At 48.9% G+C, this 17,216-nt stretch overlaps 1 protein-coding gene across 1 annotated transcript in view; it reads left to right on the top strand.

Moving 5' to 3' along the window:
* Positions 1–16,823, top strand: part of SCARA5 (scavenger receptor class A member 5) — a 136,287-nt gene extending 119,464 nt beyond the window's left edge. Inside the window, exons 8-9 of the mRNA XM_073335533.2 lie at positions 6,906–7,100; positions 16,098–16,823. Coding sequence (XP_073191634.1) covers positions 6,906–7,100; positions 16,098–16,234 — 332 coding nt within the window. The 3' untranslated portion in view covers positions 16,235–16,823. The remainder of the gene's footprint in view (positions 1–6,905; positions 7,101–16,097) is intronic.
* The last annotated feature ends 393 nt before the right edge of the window (positions 16,824–17,216 follow it).

The raw sequence follows: 17,216 nt of genomic DNA, 5'->3' as shown, positions 1-17,216 counted from the left end.
CTTTTATGTCATCACAGGTGATAGATCCCAGAAACAATGGCTCTAGTCTTGAGTGTCTGTAAAAGGATCAACTCCCTGACTGCTTTGGTGCAGCAAACAGCTGCAGAATGTCCATATTTCGTGCATGTATCACACCATGCGCCTCTGGCTGGACATGCATCATTGATTGGAATATGACTTTTCCCATTCCTTCGGCATATAAGCTGGAATTTGTCCCTCTCAGCCTGGGAGTTCTCTCTCCTTGCCTCAGGAGTTTTACAATAAGGACTTTTAACACTCAAGTATCTGTTTCTAGCTTCTAAGCTAGTTCCAAGTTTTTCAAGTTGCTCCTGGCTGTTGTTTGACTAATTGATTCTGACTGCTTTGCTGTCTGCATAGCTCTGGCTAGGATTGAATCTCTCTTCACTTATAGCTGCTGTGAAAAGTTTCTATCTGCTAACCCAATAGCCAGCCTGTCTCTGATATTTTCATGTTTTGCATTCCCAAAATCAGTTTTCAGTCAATGTATGCAGAGCTCTTATAAAACATTCAACATTTCCCTCCCTGGTTCTTGGATTCTCGAGTGAAAACATACTCTTCCATAAATCCATTTCTCTGAGTATGCACCAAACCTAGCCAGAAACCTTTCATGGTCGCTTTGTGACTGTCTTCAGTAAAGGGATTTAAAGTAGGGCTGTTGATTAATCGCAGTTAACTCACATGATTAACTCAAAAAATTAATTGCACTGTTAAACAATAGAATACCAATTGAAATGTATTCAATATTTTGGGGTGTTTTTCTACATTTTCAAGTATATTGATTTCAGTCACAACCCAGAATGCAAAGTGTAAAGTTCTCACAGGCGTTCGCATGGCACTGTTGAGGCTGGTGTTGCAAGATATTTACATGCCAGATATGCTAAAGATTAATATGCCTCTTCATGCTTCAGCCATCATTCCAGAGGACATGCTGATGACATGCTGAAGAGCATGCTTCCGTGCTGATGACGCTTGTTAAAAAAATAATGCATTAATTAAATTTGTGACTGAACTCCTTAGGGGAGAATTGTATGTCTCCTGCTCTGTTTTACCCGCATTCTGCCATATATTTCATGTTATAGCAGTCTTGGATGATGACCCAGCACACGTTGTTCATTTTAAGAACACTTTGACTGCAAATTTGACAAAATGCAAAGAAGATACCAATGTGAAATTTCTAAAGATAGCTAAAGCCCTCGACTCAAAATTTAAGAATCTGAAGTGCCTTCCAAAATCTTAGAGGGACGAGGTGTGGAACATGCTTTCAGAAGTTTTAAAAGAGCAACACTCTGATGAAGAAACTACAGAACCCAAACCACCAAAAAAGAAAATCAACCTTCTGCTGGTGGCATCTGACTCAGATAATGAAAATGAACATGTGTCGGTCTGCACTGCTTTGGATCATTCTCGAGCAGAACCCGGCATCAGCATGGATGCACGTCCTCTGGAATGGTGGTTGAAGCACGGAGGGGCATATGAATCTATAGTGCATCTGGCGTGTAAATATCTTCTGACGCCGGCTACAATAGTGCCATGCGAACGCCTGTTCTCACTTTCAGGTGACATTGTAAACAAGAAGCAGGTAGCAGCATCTTCTGAAAATGTAAACAAACTTTTTTGTCTGAGCGATTGGCTGAACAAGAAGTAGCACTGATTGGACTTTTAAGCTCTAAAGTTTTATATTGTTTTATTTTTGAATACAGTTTTTTTGTACATAATTCTACATTTTAAGTTCAACTTTCATGATAAAGAGATTGCTCTGCAGTACTTGTATTAAGTAAATTGAAAAATACTATTTTTTTTATTTTTTACGGTGCAAATATTTATAATAAAAAATGAATATAAAGTGAGCACTGTACACTTTGTATTCCGTGTTGTAACTGAAATCATGTAGTTGAAAATGTAAAAAACATCCAAAAATGTTTAAATAAATGGTTTTCTATTATTGTTTAACCGTGCGATTAATCGCGATTAATTTTTTTAATCACTTGACAGCCCTAATTTAAAGATATGCTATGGGGAAGCGAGCAGAGCATAAATTAGAGAAGATACCCTTGTCTCTCCGGTTTCTGTGTGGAGCTCGTTTGCAATGTGAAATCTTGCGAAATCTTGTTTCCAGTCTGTCCCTTGGGAAGGTCTGTCAAAGCTGAAGTTCTCTGGGGCATTGAAGAGCGACATGTTGATGAGATTGTGCAGCCTGTGTTGCTGTATTCCTTCTGCTTCTGTTCTTAGTTTATGCCTGACTCCATGTTATGCTCCTGTCCCAGATAAGGATTGGCTACAGAGCTTGCTTATACACACCAGATGTGTTCATCATCAGATTCTTTAATGCTCTGCCTGGTACGGCTGAAGTTAGTTTAAGTAAGGTCATTCATACACAGCGCCTCCTCGTGGCTGGGCTGTATAATACAGTTTAGCAATCTGTTACAGCTTAGTGGGTAGGGGTCACATGGGCGTACGACTTTGGAGTCTGTACATTCGTGACACGTCGCTTCCAGTCTCAGCCTGAGACGTGCAGGTTTAGGCCAAAGGGGAGCGTTCAGAAGGTTCATATCTTGGGTTTCTCTGGCACAGTCCAGCTGCTGCTAGTTTAGAGGAGTCAGCCCATTTGGATCAGGGAGTTGGGAATTTGGATTTGTTGGCTGGCAGGGTACATCAGTGTTGAATGTGATACCAAATTTGGACTGGATTGAGCTGATTACCTGGAAGTTTTAAGCTGTGACCACAATAACAACAAAGTGTTGGATACAGAAGAGTCACTTCACCCAGTACCTAAATGCCACCACCTCTGGGGTGGAACTCAGCAGCTGTTTAGCTATGCACAGCAATTTAGGGCAGGAAGTGATGAAGAATCCCATACCCAATTGCAAAAGACCATTCTTTTAAGCACACCTTTGGGATGATTTGCATAATTCACTTGTGGCTTCTCCACTCATGAGCAATCAGAGAAATGTCGGGCTGAAAGGGACCTCGAGAGGTCATCGAGGCCAGCTCCCTGTGCTGAGGCAGGACCAAGTAAACCTAGACCATCCCTGACAGGTGTTTGTCCTGCCTGTTCTTAAAAACCTCCAATGACGGGGTTTCCACAACCTCTCTTGGAAGGCTAGTCCAGAACTTAACTCCCCTCCGAGTTAGAGCATTTTCCCTAATATCTAAATCTCCCTGGCTGCAGATTAAGCCCATTCCTTCTTGCCCTACCTTCCATGGCCGTGGAGAACAACTGATCCCCATCTTCTTTACAACAGCCCTTCACAAATTCCTTAGCGCTAAATTCCTTAGGGTTCTCAGGTCCCCCTGACTCGCCTTTTCTCAAGACTAAACAAGCCCAGCATTTTTTTAACCTCTCCTCACACGTCAGGTTTTCTAAACCTTTGCTCATTTTTGTTGCTCTCCTCTGGCCTCTCTCCAATTTGTCCACTTCTTTCCCGAAGTCCGGCACCCAGAACTGGACACAGTGCTCCAGCTGAGGCCTCCCCAGTGCTGAGTAGAGTGGGATAATTACCTCCCGTGTCTTACATACACCACTTCTGTTCATACACCCCAGTATATTAGCCTCGTTTTTTTCAGCTGCATCACACTGACTTATATTCAATTTCTGATCCACTATATTCCCTGATCCCCTTCAGGAGTTTTACCACCTAGCCAGTTATTTCCCATTTTGTGATTGTGCATTTGGTTATTTTTTCCTTCCTAGGTGAAGTACTTAGGCGCTGATCTAAACTGAATTTCATCTTGTTGAATTCAGACCAACTGTCCAGTTAATGTTGCCATCCCGCACTCAGACCAGTGAAATATCTGTGCCACACAACAACATTATTATGTACCCTTTATATTGAGAGAGAGCAACTAGTGTAATTTGAGCATTTCTAAATGGTCAGATCCAAGGGTGCCGGAACGGGGGGGGGGTCAGGGGCCATGGCCCTATCACTTTTTACCTGCCTTAAGGGTGAGCGATGGGAGAAAGGGGCAGAGAGGAGCAAGCGGGGGCAGAGCCTCAGAGGAAGGGGCTAAGCGAGGGCAGGTCCATGGTTCAGACATCAGTGGCCGCTCCACTTCTAGGGAGCTTCCGGTGCTCCTGGTCAGATCCCAACCCCTCTGAGCCTGTCAGAAATTGGAGACTGTGTCCTTCTATATCTCCAGCAAGGTGGGATGCTTGCAAAGGAATCAAAAGCCATATTGAAACTTCCCTGTTTCCAGGCATTGTTACATACCTGAAACTCAGCCCAGGTCTAGCAAAAGGTTCTCAGAGATTCTTAATTTGAGTGAATTTGAGCCCAGTTTCCAGTGGACCCTGGAGTCAGTCAATGGTCTCATGTCAAAACCAGGGGGAGATCATGGTTTTAGAGCAAAACCAGGTGGAACATGGCTCTGTCCAGAGGTGACATGTGGGGGGATACGCGGGGGGTCACGTGCCCCGCCTCCACCCAAATTTGCTGCTTGGCTTGTACTGAGCATGCTCCCATGGACTGAGCATGCTCCGTAAGATCTGCTGAAGCATCTGCCCTCCCCCTGCGCCCTCCCCACTGTTGTCAGGTATGGGTCATCCCTGGCTCTGTCAAATGCGTTCTCTTGGTTCTTGTGGGGTCAACTCAAAGTGACATGGGAAAGCGTACAAACCCAGGAGCGCAAAACCACCACCAGATTTGGCACAAGCCCCAGCCAACCCAGCACTGCCGAATCTTATGCATCTCTCCTGCCTGCTCTCAGATTCACCACCTGACCTGGACGTAATGCAAAGGCAGCAATCCCTGGACTGGTTCCCCTCTTCTGCCTGCTCACAATGGTGCTTTACAGGAAAACATGTCTTAAGCCACACCCCAAGGGACCCGCAAAAAGGTGGAGACTTAGTCCAGGTGGATCTTAACGAGGTGTCAAACAAATTGGGGTTGGAACCTTTGGGGCTACTTTCAAATGGTCGCTTACGGCGGGGGCCACTTGTTTGGTGCTGGGAGACCCTTCACTGCCTACCTCAGTGATACTCCGACTGAGGCTCGGGAGCTGCAAGTGGCTCTTTAATGTGTCTCCTGTGGCTCTTTGCAGCACAAGATATTAAAACACGGTGTGACTGAATTATTAACCAGTCTACGTTATTAACCAATCGGGATGTTTTTACTATGATAGTGACCAATTGTAGTTGATAAAATAATAATACTTAGTCATTTTGCTGTGAGAATACTATATCTGCAAAACCTAAATATTTCCCTGTCCTGCTACATGACTATATCGCACTATAGTAAATGAAACAATGAATTAATACAACTGCAGCTCTTTTGGGGAATGCTGATCACTAATTCGTCTCCTGAACCACTGAGGTTTGAGTCTCACTGCCCTATGACAGGTTTCAGAGCAGCAGCCGTGTTAGTCTGTAGTCGCAAAAAGAACAGGAGGACTTGTGGCACCTTAGAGACGAACCAATTTATTTGAGCATCTCCAACCCCTCCTCCTCTGGCCTATGACGTCTACATTCGTGGAAATGTGGCCATTTAACACAACACCCTGGCATGGGTCACCGGCACTCGGGACGCACTAGGGATTCCACTGAGGATCTCTGGATCAAAAATCATGAGTCTGTAATACCAGAGCTAAATGAGCCAGCTGTGTTAGTGCAAAGCCATTGGCAGGTTCAACACCCGCTGTGGGGCCCGGCCACATGAGGGAGACAGTGGGTGAGTGAGGGTTGTGTAGCCATGCACATTAGGGCGGTCTTGGAACTGGTTTCCTTTGAAAAAAATTGACAACAGCTAAATACTCCGCACTGCTCTCTTCTCATTTTTTCTATATTTTTCCCCCGGTTTTCCACTGGAAACTGGGAAACTGAAAAAAAAGGAGTTTTGGGAATTTGAACATTTTTGCAAATTTATCAGGGGTTTCTTGCGACCAGAACACTAAAAGAAGTAGGCCAGTTGGGCACAATGGTCCGATCTTTACTGAAAAATTGGAATCTGAAAATGGTTTTGGCGGGAAAAATGACTTTTTTTTTTAAATCCCTTTTTCAGTAAACCCCGCCCCCCCCAGAGCTGTCAGAATTTCCAGTAGAAATGTCCATTTTGACAAAGCTGTCTTTACGCTGAAAAAAGGAAGGTTTCAAATGAAAAAAACTAACCAGCTGTGATTTAAAAGCAAAAAAACCTCCCTTTCCTTCTTTCCGGGACCCACTAATTGCAACCTCAGAATCGAATGTGGATGAGACAGTCATAGAGCGAATCCAACCGTCCAGAGCCTCTCTTCTGTCATCCAGATCCAATTCATATCTAATCCCAGATAATGAGATTCGGGGAGTGTTTATTTCAACTTATTTTAGCGCTGCAGGAGGCTTTGCTTAAGGTTGTCTCCTCTTTGGCCTGATTTCTCTGCTGTGTGTGTTCCTCAGTCTTTCCCCGGCCAAATAAGCTGCAGTGGCCCCAGGCTTCTCCCCTCCCGAAAGAGAAGGAAGGTCATATCCAATGGGAGTGGGAGAGGAAAGGAGTCAGAGAGAGGGAGTGGAGGCAGGGAAAGGGGGGAAAAGAAAAGGGAAAAGACCTCATTAAAGTGGTTGGAAGTTCTGCCTTTGACTTCAGTGGAACCGGCATTCCACTCTTGATTGATTACATAGAGCCAGACAGATGCACCGCGGAGGTCAAGGCCATTGAGTTGAGTGGGAGAAGGATCAAGTTGATAGGAGCAGGCTTTGGTCCCCCAGCGGAGGCTGTGCCAGACAGTGTACTTGGTACTACGAGTGCTGTAAGCTGCAGGGGGCTGGAAGGACCGGGGTGCTCTGGTCTGGGGCGGGTAAGAACAGGGGGGAGGTTGAGAGGGGTGCTTGGAAGAGCTCCTGGCACTCTCTGTAGGGAGGGATGGCCCCAAAGGAGACACTCACCATCTGCTCTGCGTGTCTCTCTTCCCGACAGCCGCCGTCGAGGAGGAGCAGATCCGGCTGGTGAACGGCTCCGTCCCCCACGAGGGGCGGGTGGAGGTGTTCCACGACCGGCACTGGGGGACAGTGTGCGACGACAGCTGGGACAAAAAGGATGGCGACGTGGCCTGCAGGATGCTGGGTTTCCGAGGCGCCGAGGAGGTGTACAGGATGGCCAAGTTCGGGCAAGGTAAGATGGCGAACTGTCCGCCGCCCAGCGTGGGGGCCTCCTCCCCTCAGCTAGAGGCCAGGGGCAGCACTGGACATGGCTACCAGGCCCTGCCAGCGTGCCTCACCCTGACCGGCAGCCGCCACCACAAGGGGAGTTTCATCTCCACGGTCCATGCAGCTCTTGGCTTCTCTACCGAGGCTGCCAGTGACAGCGATAGCTATGAGCTGTCCAGGACTGTCCTTCACTCACCACGCAGAGGCCATGAAACGGCCCAATTTTCAGTCACTCCAGATTCCCAGTGGCAGCCTGAAGGCTCCCCCTGCCCCCATCTCCTGAGCCATTCAGTCCTGAGGCTACTTTGCTTTGCTATCCCCAAGCTGGGAGGCCATGTGCCATCCAAGAGCTTCCAGTCACAGGAGGAAATCCACGGAGAAAATAAACCAAACTTGTTTCCAAATAAACCCTGCCGAGCATCGGCGGGTCCCGTGCCAGAGGGACAGGGGATGCTCTGGTGGTTTGAACTGTTGTCGTTTTGGGTTGGCTCCCACTCCTTCCTCACCCCAGGCCTTGGGTTCTGCAAATATTTTGACGTTTGCCTGAAGGTTTCTGTGAAAACAGATCCCTGGCTCTTCTCCAGCCCAGCTCTTTCCCCGGCGCTTGCTTTTCTCTCACGCATACCCCCTAACCCTGCCTGTCGAAAAACTCTGCCCTAGGAAAAGTGCTCTGGGGATTGAGTGTCTGAGACATTCCCAGCACTGAAAGGGCCGGGGGAGGCTGGGTGAAAGCCGACACTGGCTGCTGCTTCCCCTTCTTTCTTCCCAACCTTTGTCCTAGAAACCTCCAGCTCAGCTCTATAAAACAACATAGATCGTTAGCAGGAATGAGCCACATGTACCCTCCTGTTTAGTGGGTTTTCACACCTAATAAATCAGTAGGTTTTGGAGAGGAAATATTAGCTAGCCTGGCACCAGCTCTCAGTGGCCTGCCTTGGCTGGACTGTTGTGTAATTGACCAGGTTTCTTGTGGGAGCTCTTGATTGGAGATCAGCCCCCTACGGGACTGATGTGTCGATGTTCAGATGGTCTCTGTGGAGCAAGTCCTCCGTTGTGATGCTGCGGTTCCTTAGGACCCTTTGCAGGAGGGACAGTTGCACTGGGATTTTCAGTGGATCCCAGAGGAGGTGGATGCGCCTGCCGCCAATTGAATATCTGTCAGGCACGTGAGCTACCAAACTCCCATAGACACCTCTGAAAATCACCACCTTCTGCCATAGAGTGGTCAGGCCTAACCACATAGAGCCTACTGCTCATAGGATGTGGATGTTCTCAGAGCCTTTACCATATGCAGAGGCCCAGCCACAAACCCTGCCCATTTATCTGGAGCAGAAGCAGAATATAGTCAGAAGGAAACACTGAAATACTCATTTCTGGATCCGTAAACCACTGCTCCAGAGATGGGCAAAACCAGAGGGCAGTTTAATTTTGCAACGCTTTGCCAGTGAATCACAAAACTCAGGCCTGGGGTGGTTTTGAGCCACATCCCGTTTTATCCAACTCTCCCACAGCTCAGGGCAGGGGCCCTTCAGCCGATCAGCTCTGTCTACCCCTGTGAGGCAGGGCAGTGCTATTATCCACATTGGATGGATGGGGAAACTGAGGCACGGAGTGGCTAAATGGTCACACCAGGGATTGAACCTAAGTCCCCAGCTGGTGCCCTAACCAGTAGGCTACTCTTCCTCTCCCGCAAGCAGTGCTGATGTTCATGCTGCTAGGCATACATGCCCCGTACTCCCACATCCACTCCAAACATGACACCTTCTGCACCCCGACAAAAACACCTCCAATATACACACAGCCCATACCCACAGTTACTCCCATACCCACCAACACAATCCCATCTACACACAACCCCTGCCACACACATACAGATTCTGCTCCCAATACCACAGAAATGGAAAGGACAGAAGCAGGACCAAGTGAACCCAGACCACCCCCGGCAGGTGTTTGTCATGCCTCTGCTTAAAAGCCGCCCGGTCACGGGGATTCCACAACCTGCCTATACACACATACTATACACAGCATCAGTTCCAATAAACACAACCCTGTATAGACACAGTTGCCCCTTATGCACAGCCCCATAACTCCAGTACACACACACACAGAGGAACACAGGCGTGCAACTCCAGATCGTGTTGCTTCCTGGCTGGTGCCCCATCTCTTGACCAGCCGAGCGTGCATCTGGCCTGCCACAGACAAAGGCCGTGAAATGGTTTCCACCAGGAACAGTAACCAGCTGGGGCTCGCCCGCTGGCAAACGCAAAGCCCTGGTTTGGAGGGAGCCAGCCACGCGGCTGTCTCCTGTGTCAGTGTTTAGGCCAGAGTGAGATCCGAGAGCCGGTTAGCTGTTAAGCCCCCCAGCTGAAGTGGGAAATTAGATTGCAGGGAGTGCTTGGTCTGTGGCGCTTTCAGCCGCCATTGGAACAAATGAAGTGAAACAGAGGGGAAAGCACACAGAGAGGCAGCGTCACCCAATGGGTAGAGCACTGGGCTGGCCCTCCCAAAACACAGCCTCCTTTCCTGCCTCTGACCTGTTGTGTGACCTTGGGCGAGTCACTTTCTACCACACCTGTTTAGATTGTAAACCATTTAGGGCAAGGACTGTCCCTCGCTTGGGGGGGCAGTGGGGGGGAGGGTTGCAGCAGCTAGCACAAGGGGCTTTGATCTTAGCTGGAGCCTGTAGGTGCTACGGCTGTAATAATACTGTGAGTTCTGGGTTTGTTTTCCACAGCCTGAGGTCTGGTCCACGGGCTGGATCCAAGGCTTGCTGAAGTCAGTGGAAGTCTTTCCACCCACTTTGGAAGTTGAGGGTTTGACCCACGAAGGGTATCTCTGGCCCCCGCTCATTGCTCCCAACCGACCCAGGCCTAAAAGCAGGCACAGTCTGTGCCAAAGGCCCAAAATAAGGAGCACTAAACAATTATCCACTTAGGAAACTGAAAAGTGTCTCTGGATTCCTTCCCTCAGTAACTCTCTCCAGCCTCAGACCCATGTCTCTTTATTTGTGAGGGTGTGGCAAATGTAGGGAGAACACAGAAAGTATCCCATGCACTAAGGCAGTAGAAGATGGCAGGATTTTGCCAACCCCTGTAACACCCTGGGGAGGAGGTAAATAGTAGTATCCCCATTTTACAGATAAGAAAGATATTGACATCTAACTCCCATTGAAATCAAAACAGCTGGGACCTGGGCAAGGCGACAGAACAAGTCACAGGATGAGAGCCCAGGAGCTCCTACCCCCCCAAGCACGCATGCAGGCCATTGGACCTCAATTCATCTTGCTTTTGCCATCCTTTTCGCCCCCACCCCTCTCACACCTGCAGCTTCCCCCTAGCAAAGCACCCCAGCCCATCGTCATTTATCAAATCGAGCTGCGGGGAGCTAATCCCGAACATCTGGCAAAACTCACGGTGATTTATTGTGGCACATAGGGAATTTTTCCTCTTGACACGATCGTAAAGCCCTGAAACCCATGCAGAGCGGAAGGACAGCTCGCTCGCTAGCCATCTGTTGTTTTAGCCCAGAGGTGACTTTGTGGCCAAAACTAACTCATCTCTCCCATTAATGCCGTCCATTTCCTTTCTTAGAAGGGGTTTTATCAGCTGCCCTTCCCTCTTGGCGGGGAGAATAAAACAATGGCAAAGAAATTGGCGGAAGTTTTCCCTGATCCGTTTTAATAAAAGAACAGTCGCATCATGGCCCCTAATTCTAGGAAAAACCCCACTGAGGCCGTCCAAACATTTCGTGTCTTAGCGTGTTTGGCTTGAACAGCCTGCGTTGTCAGAGACCATACTTGCCACTTAAAGAGGCAGCGTCCCTCTGCTGAGGTGTCTGAACTGACCTTCCTTGATGTGTGTTTCTCCTCTGTAAAGTGACGATATGGATATGGCATCGAAGGGACCCGTCTTTCTCGCGTCTCCATGTTCCCCGGATCAAACCTGCTCCATTTCCAAGTACAGACCTGTTCACCGCCAGCCCTGCGAATGCGGCCCCGGGATCTTTGAGTCAAGCTGGGGTCTGTCCAGCTGGAAAGAGTCCTCAATTAGGACTCAGTTAACAAGTCGCTTGATGACGCGTGAGCCAGGAAAGAATGCGGCTCACTCTTCTGCAGGGCAAATGGGAATAAAACAGAGTACAAGCTTAGCACTGAGGACCTGATTTAGTTGGGGATTGGTCCTGCTTTGAGCAGGGGGTTGGACTAGGTGACCTCCTGAGGTCCCTTCCAACCCTGATAGTCTATGATTCTCTGATTCTGCTACCCTTACTCACTTAGAGTAGTCCCTTAGGTCCTGATCCAAAGTCTGGGAACCTATCAATGGGCTTTGGATCGGGCCCTTACTGCCCCTTGCAATCAATGGGATGACTAGCTGGTAAAGTCTGCTCAGCTTGAGTCAGCAGGTCAGACCCTGAACGCTCCTGAGGAGCAGATCTGCTGAGTAAGAAGAGGGTCGCTGTTTCTTTTTCTTTTTTTTACAGTCACTTTTCTGAGCAGAAACACACTTTAACAGGGGGAGGTAAATCTACAAGAAGAACAAAGACAGCAAGAGCCAATCACAACGCGGAAAGACAGCATGGATCCCTGGCAGATGGAGCTGGTCCCCTGGGGAGGTACCTACCAGGAAGCAATGTGCCACACCGGGCTTTGTGCCTCTCTGTGCCATCGGGGCGGATCTGGGTCTGACTCTTTAGCAGAGCTGGACGGGCAATGGACTTTCAGTCCCCCAGGAAAGCCGGACATTTTGAAATTTGTTTTTCTTTTGAGTTGTGACGAAAAATCGAAATGTCCGAATTCTTCACAGAGTGGACTGTCAGTTTCAGAAACATCAAACCGTTGCATTGTGAGAACTCTGAAACAGTATACGATCATATCCAACGTAACACACACCATAGCCGCTGAAGTTCATATGATACTCTCATATAAAAGTAAAAAAAGTAAGACAAAATGACCACGTCCAAATGAACCTGTTTTTCCTGACAGCAGCGAAATGTTTTGACATTATCAAATCAATTCAGTTTGATCCGGGGTGGACAGGAGACGGTCCCAACCCCAGGTCCCCGGCACTGTCTGCCAAGGAAGAGCCTTTTTAGACTGCTGGGGACTCCAGACGTCGTGGTTCGGGATGTGTCATGGGCTCTGAAGCCCGCCCCCTTCCTAGACCTCACAGCCCGAGCTCCCACCCAAATGGCAACTTCAACGCACAGTCTCTGCAGCCATTCTTAGCACAGTAGCACGGGCCTGGGTCTGTTGCGCCAGGTTTGGAGGCTCGCTCCCGCTTGCTGTGAAGACATTCCCTGGAAGACCAGACCGTCCACCGTCTCCGTGGCCATGGCCTCACCACCCCTCCCCTGCAGCCAGCGCCCCCGTGGCCCAGGCTCACGTGCTGGTCGGACGTGCCAGCTCTCGAGGCTGTGCCATCTGCACGTGGGACTCCCGCCCCTCCAGCTCTCGGAGAAGCTGGGGCTCAGGGCGAGATGGCTCCTTCTCAGTCTCTCTTGCGGGGGCCAAGGGGCATCGCAAACAGAATGACAAACACGGAGGCCTTGCCAGGCAGGTTAGAGCCCCGTGCGAGCCGGTTCCTCCGAGCTGAAGGCTGGGCCGAGAGAGAGATGACACTTAAGTTTTTCCAAACGCCCTAACTAAAGCCCAGCAGTCTCCTCTCTGAGAGGACTCCTGCTGGGTGACTACAGCGTGAACAGACTCTCCTGCCCCGCGCCGGACAAAGAGCTTGGCCTGAGCTCGGTGTCTGGTGCTCCACGCTGGGCAGCCAGCAAGGGCCACAGGGGCTTTTCCTTCTTGCCAGCATGTGTGGTCGTCTCCGGGGGGCTTCGTGTCAGGAAATGTCTATTCTTCGGTGCCAAGAGACCGAAGCTAATGCCTCTAGCAGGGTCAGGCTGGTGTAGTCACTCGGTCCAGCCACCAGACGGAGACAGGCACACATGTGCCAGGCCAGCATGGTACATGTGCGCAGGGAAGAATGGTCTATTTATTCCCCTACCTATTTGCCGGTCACTTATTTCACGCTCCCGAGGCTATGCCCACTGCACCTGCTGGCACCTATTAGTCTCGTAATTTGACGAGCTGGGTCCCAGCAGCAAAGTCGAGGCCCATGTCTGAACGTCCCCAGCGTTCGTCGGGATGTGGGCATCGGAGGCCTGTCACAGAGAAGCAAATGAGTGCAAGTGACACTCGCTCTCTTGCACTTAACCAGGCTGGGCGCCCGTGTGGTTTTGATCTCTCTGCTCTGTAATCAGATCCCGCAGCACGGCATGTGGCTCATCGCCAGGCTGCCTCTGATACCGTCCAGCCCTGTTCCCAGGGATGGGGGGCCAAGAGGCCCTGACACATACAAGCTCAAAGGAACATTTGGGCGTGGGACCCCGCATCCCACCGTTCCATTCCACTCAAGAAAGAGATCTTGGACTCATTGTGGACAGTTCTCTGAAAACATCCACTCAATGTGCAGCGGCAGTCAAAAAAGCCAACAGAATGTTAGGCATCATTAAAAAAGTGACAGATAAGACAACAGAAAATATCGTATTGCCTCTGTATAAATCCATGTTACACCCACATCTTGAATACTGTGTGCAGATGTGGTCTCCCCATCTCAAAAAAAGAGATATTGGAATTGGAAAAGGTTCAGAAAAGGGCAACAAAAATTATTAGGGGTATGGTACAGCTTCCGTCTGAGGAGAGATTAATAAGACTGGGACTTTTCAGATTGGAAAAGAGACGACTAAGGGGTGATATGATGGAGGTCTATAAAATCGTGACTGGTGTGGAGAAAGTGAATAAGGAAGTGTTGTTTACTACTTCTCATAACACAAGAACTAGGGGCCACCAAATGAAATTAGCAGGCAGCAGGTTTAAAACAAACAAAAGGAAGTATTTTTTCACACAATGCACAGTCAACCCAAGGAACTATTTGCCAGAGGATGTTGTGAAGGCCAAGACGATAACAGGGTTCCAAAAAGAACTAGATAAGTTCATGGAGCATAGGGCCATCAATGGCTATTAGCCGGGATGGGCAGGGATGGTGTCTCTAGCCTCTGTTTTCCAGAAGCTCAGAATCGGCAACAGGGGATGGATCATTTGATGATTTCCTGTTCTGTTCATTCCCTCTGGGGCAACTGGCATTGGGCCACAATTGGAAGACAAGATTCTGGACTAGATGGACCTTTGGTCTGACCTAGTATGGCCATTCTTATAATCTCGTTACCAACCAAGGCAGGAGTGTTTAACCCTGACAAGGGAGAGTCTAGCCTCTCTGGGACTCTCTCTGTTCCCAAAGATGCTGGGGCTCTGAGGAATTCATCCTTCTGGTTTTAATGAGAGATGGGCCAGAGGCACACTGCCAGATCTGAACACCTCTGAATTCTGTGGGGAATCAGATCATAGTCAGGTCATCTGTTCAATCCTGGTCAACATAAAAACCCTGGATCTGAGTCCCTTATAGCAGAGCTTTGTGTCTTGGCCTCATCAGTAGGTTTACTCTCAGAGTTAGAGAAATTTGAGTTTAAGCACAGTTCCAGTATGGTTTGCATCTTAGAGTTTCACACAGCTCGTAATTGGACTGTGGAACTCACTGCCACTGGATTTGTTGTTGAGGCCCAGAGTTGAATGTTGAGCAAGACACAAACAGAAACTGGACATTTAATAGGTTACAAGACTATTCCGAGCTATCCTAGTTAATGCTAGCAAAATTTTGGAAGGGATATAAAACCTCATGCTTCAGAGTTTATGCCAATCTCTATTAGGGATCAGGATGAGATCTTCACAGGGGAAAGGTTATTCCACATTTGCCTTCTGCTGGATTTCTTGCTCTTTTTTCAGAAGCTTCTGGTGCCATCACTGTCAGAGACAGGACATTGAACTAGACGGACCCCGGTCTGATCCAATCTGGCAAAGCCTATGTTCCTGTCAACCTATGAAATGGAAAGGAGGAAGACGTGGTCTTTTTTTTTTTTTTTTTTTTTGCTTCTTTAGGATGGATGATGAAGGCCAGAAAGGTTTCACTTTTGCCCTTCAAAATAAAATAAGAACATAAAAAGAGCCAGACTGGGTCAGATCAAAGGTCCATCTAGCCCAGTGTCCTGTCTTCCAACAGTGGCCAGTTCCAGGTACTTCAGAGGGAATGAACACAACAGAGCAATTTATTGAGTGATCCATCTCCTGTTGTCCAGTCCCAGTTCTGGCAGTCAGAGGCTTAGGGACATCCAGAGCATGGGGTTGCATCCCTGACCATCTTGGTTAATAGCATTAAAGGGGGTCTCCCTACCTGTTCTTTACATTACAAATTCAAACCCTGACAGACTCTGTGGATAACTAGAGATCTGGGAGGCTAGTGTGGAAGTGAAAGCTGATTAATTCAGAAGGGAAGTGATTTTTATTCAGACCATTAACAACTCTTTGCTTTTTGCTTGATTTTGTTTAACACATATGTAGCTCAAACACTATGGAGAAAAGCTCTCTTTGTTAAAGACACAGCAGCCCTACCCTTTTAACTAAAGGCCTAGCTAGCTCCAATTGCACATAGAATCATAGGACTGGAAGGGACCACGAGAGGTCATCTAGTCCAGTCCCCTGCACTCAACACAGGGCTAAGTATTATCTAGACCATCCCTGTGGCTGTCAGCTAGCCCTCCAACACACACATTCTGGACATTCCTGTTCTTCTTAATTTAAAGAGGAAGCAGGAAAAAGCTTTTGAAAAGGCAATCCAGGCTCTCTTAGTACATCAGAAAGAAGCAAACCTGCCAATTCTCCCCTCTGCGGTGATCTCTCAGAGGTGGCTGCCTATCAGTGGTGGGTGACACGATCTTTGCAGGCCAGTGCTTTGTGATGCTGCTGCAGGCAAGCTGCTGGGTTTGGAGGTTTAAGCATTATCCCGGAATAAGACCAGGCTGTTACTGGAGGCAGCCTGGCATTGCAGCTAATGTTGCTGTCCCAATGTTTCCTCAGGTATCGGTCGGATCTGGATGGACGACGTTGCCTGCAAAGGCACAGAGGACAGTCTGTTTCAGTGCAGCTTCTCCAGCTGGGGGAAGAGCAACTGCGGCCACGCCGAGGACGCTGGATTGAAGTGCCTCACCCAGTGACCTCAAGGACAAGCCGCCAGCGAGAAGCCAGATTATCCCACTGGGAGGGGGCTGTGCCGAGAGAGAGGGACACACTGAGAAATGCTGCAGCAACCACCCCGTATATCCTTAGCCCAGCCACCTGCTCCAGGGTGACTGAGCATCTGCCTTTTGCCTCCGGGCTCACTGCAGAGTCTGTTGTCTTCTGATCTGCTGTGACTCCTCTCCCGTGTGCCCCACTCTCATGGGTAATATTAGCAATTCCTGTAGCCTTCCCCCTCCTTGCCTTGTCTGTCTCTTGCTCTCGCTTCTAGACCAAAGTTAAGGCTGCAGACCCATTATCCCTAGCCACCCCTTCTCCTTTCTCCAGCCCTGTAATATACATGGGTATTTTAATAGCAGCTGAGATGCATCATCTTGCCGCGGGCTAGTAGGACTGGACTGTGAGACCAGTGCAGACTCCAAGGTATATACGACGAGGAGCGATTGCACTTAGGCTGGCCGGAGACAGACGTAGTCTACTGTTTAGCTTTAGCAAGCCAGCGAACCAGCCCCAGCCTATGCGTCCTCAAACATTTTATTTGAGAAATAAATGTCTTTTTTTATTCTTCTCGAGTTCCCCACATTGCACCCCGTGGAAAGCAGAAGGCAGATGACTGGGGCCCGCGGGGAGTCGCCAGGCGCCAGTCACAAAAGTCTACGCAAGCGAAGCCGTTGCTGAGAGAGATTCCTTACTCGTTACACCTGATGGGTGCAGAGGGTGCATCAGTTTATTTCAGCCCAGTAATATCTGACCTTGCTCTCTTTTTTTATAGCTAGTCGTGGCCACATACATAGAGAAACCAGAGTTGCTTCGGCTAAAGGTGTAACTCCATGAGCTGGTTAAGTAGCAAGCTGTGATAAACGTGGTGACCAGCCACTAGGGGGAGACACACTCTCACACGCTGAGCCGCTGTCTTAGCTGCCTAGCGTTACGTGCCACGGTACGGCCATTCGCCGGCTT

The sequence above is a fragment of the Lepidochelys kempii genome, chromosome 3 (genome assembly GCF_965140285.1).
Source record: "Lepidochelys kempii isolate rLepKem1 chromosome 3, rLepKem1.hap1, whole genome shotgun sequence".
In the NCBI taxonomy this organism is placed as follows: Eukaryota; Metazoa; Chordata; order Testudines; family Cheloniidae; genus Lepidochelys; species Lepidochelys kempii.
Note: the sequence above shows the minus strand (reverse complement) of the source record. Positions and strands in the feature narration are given on the sequence as shown.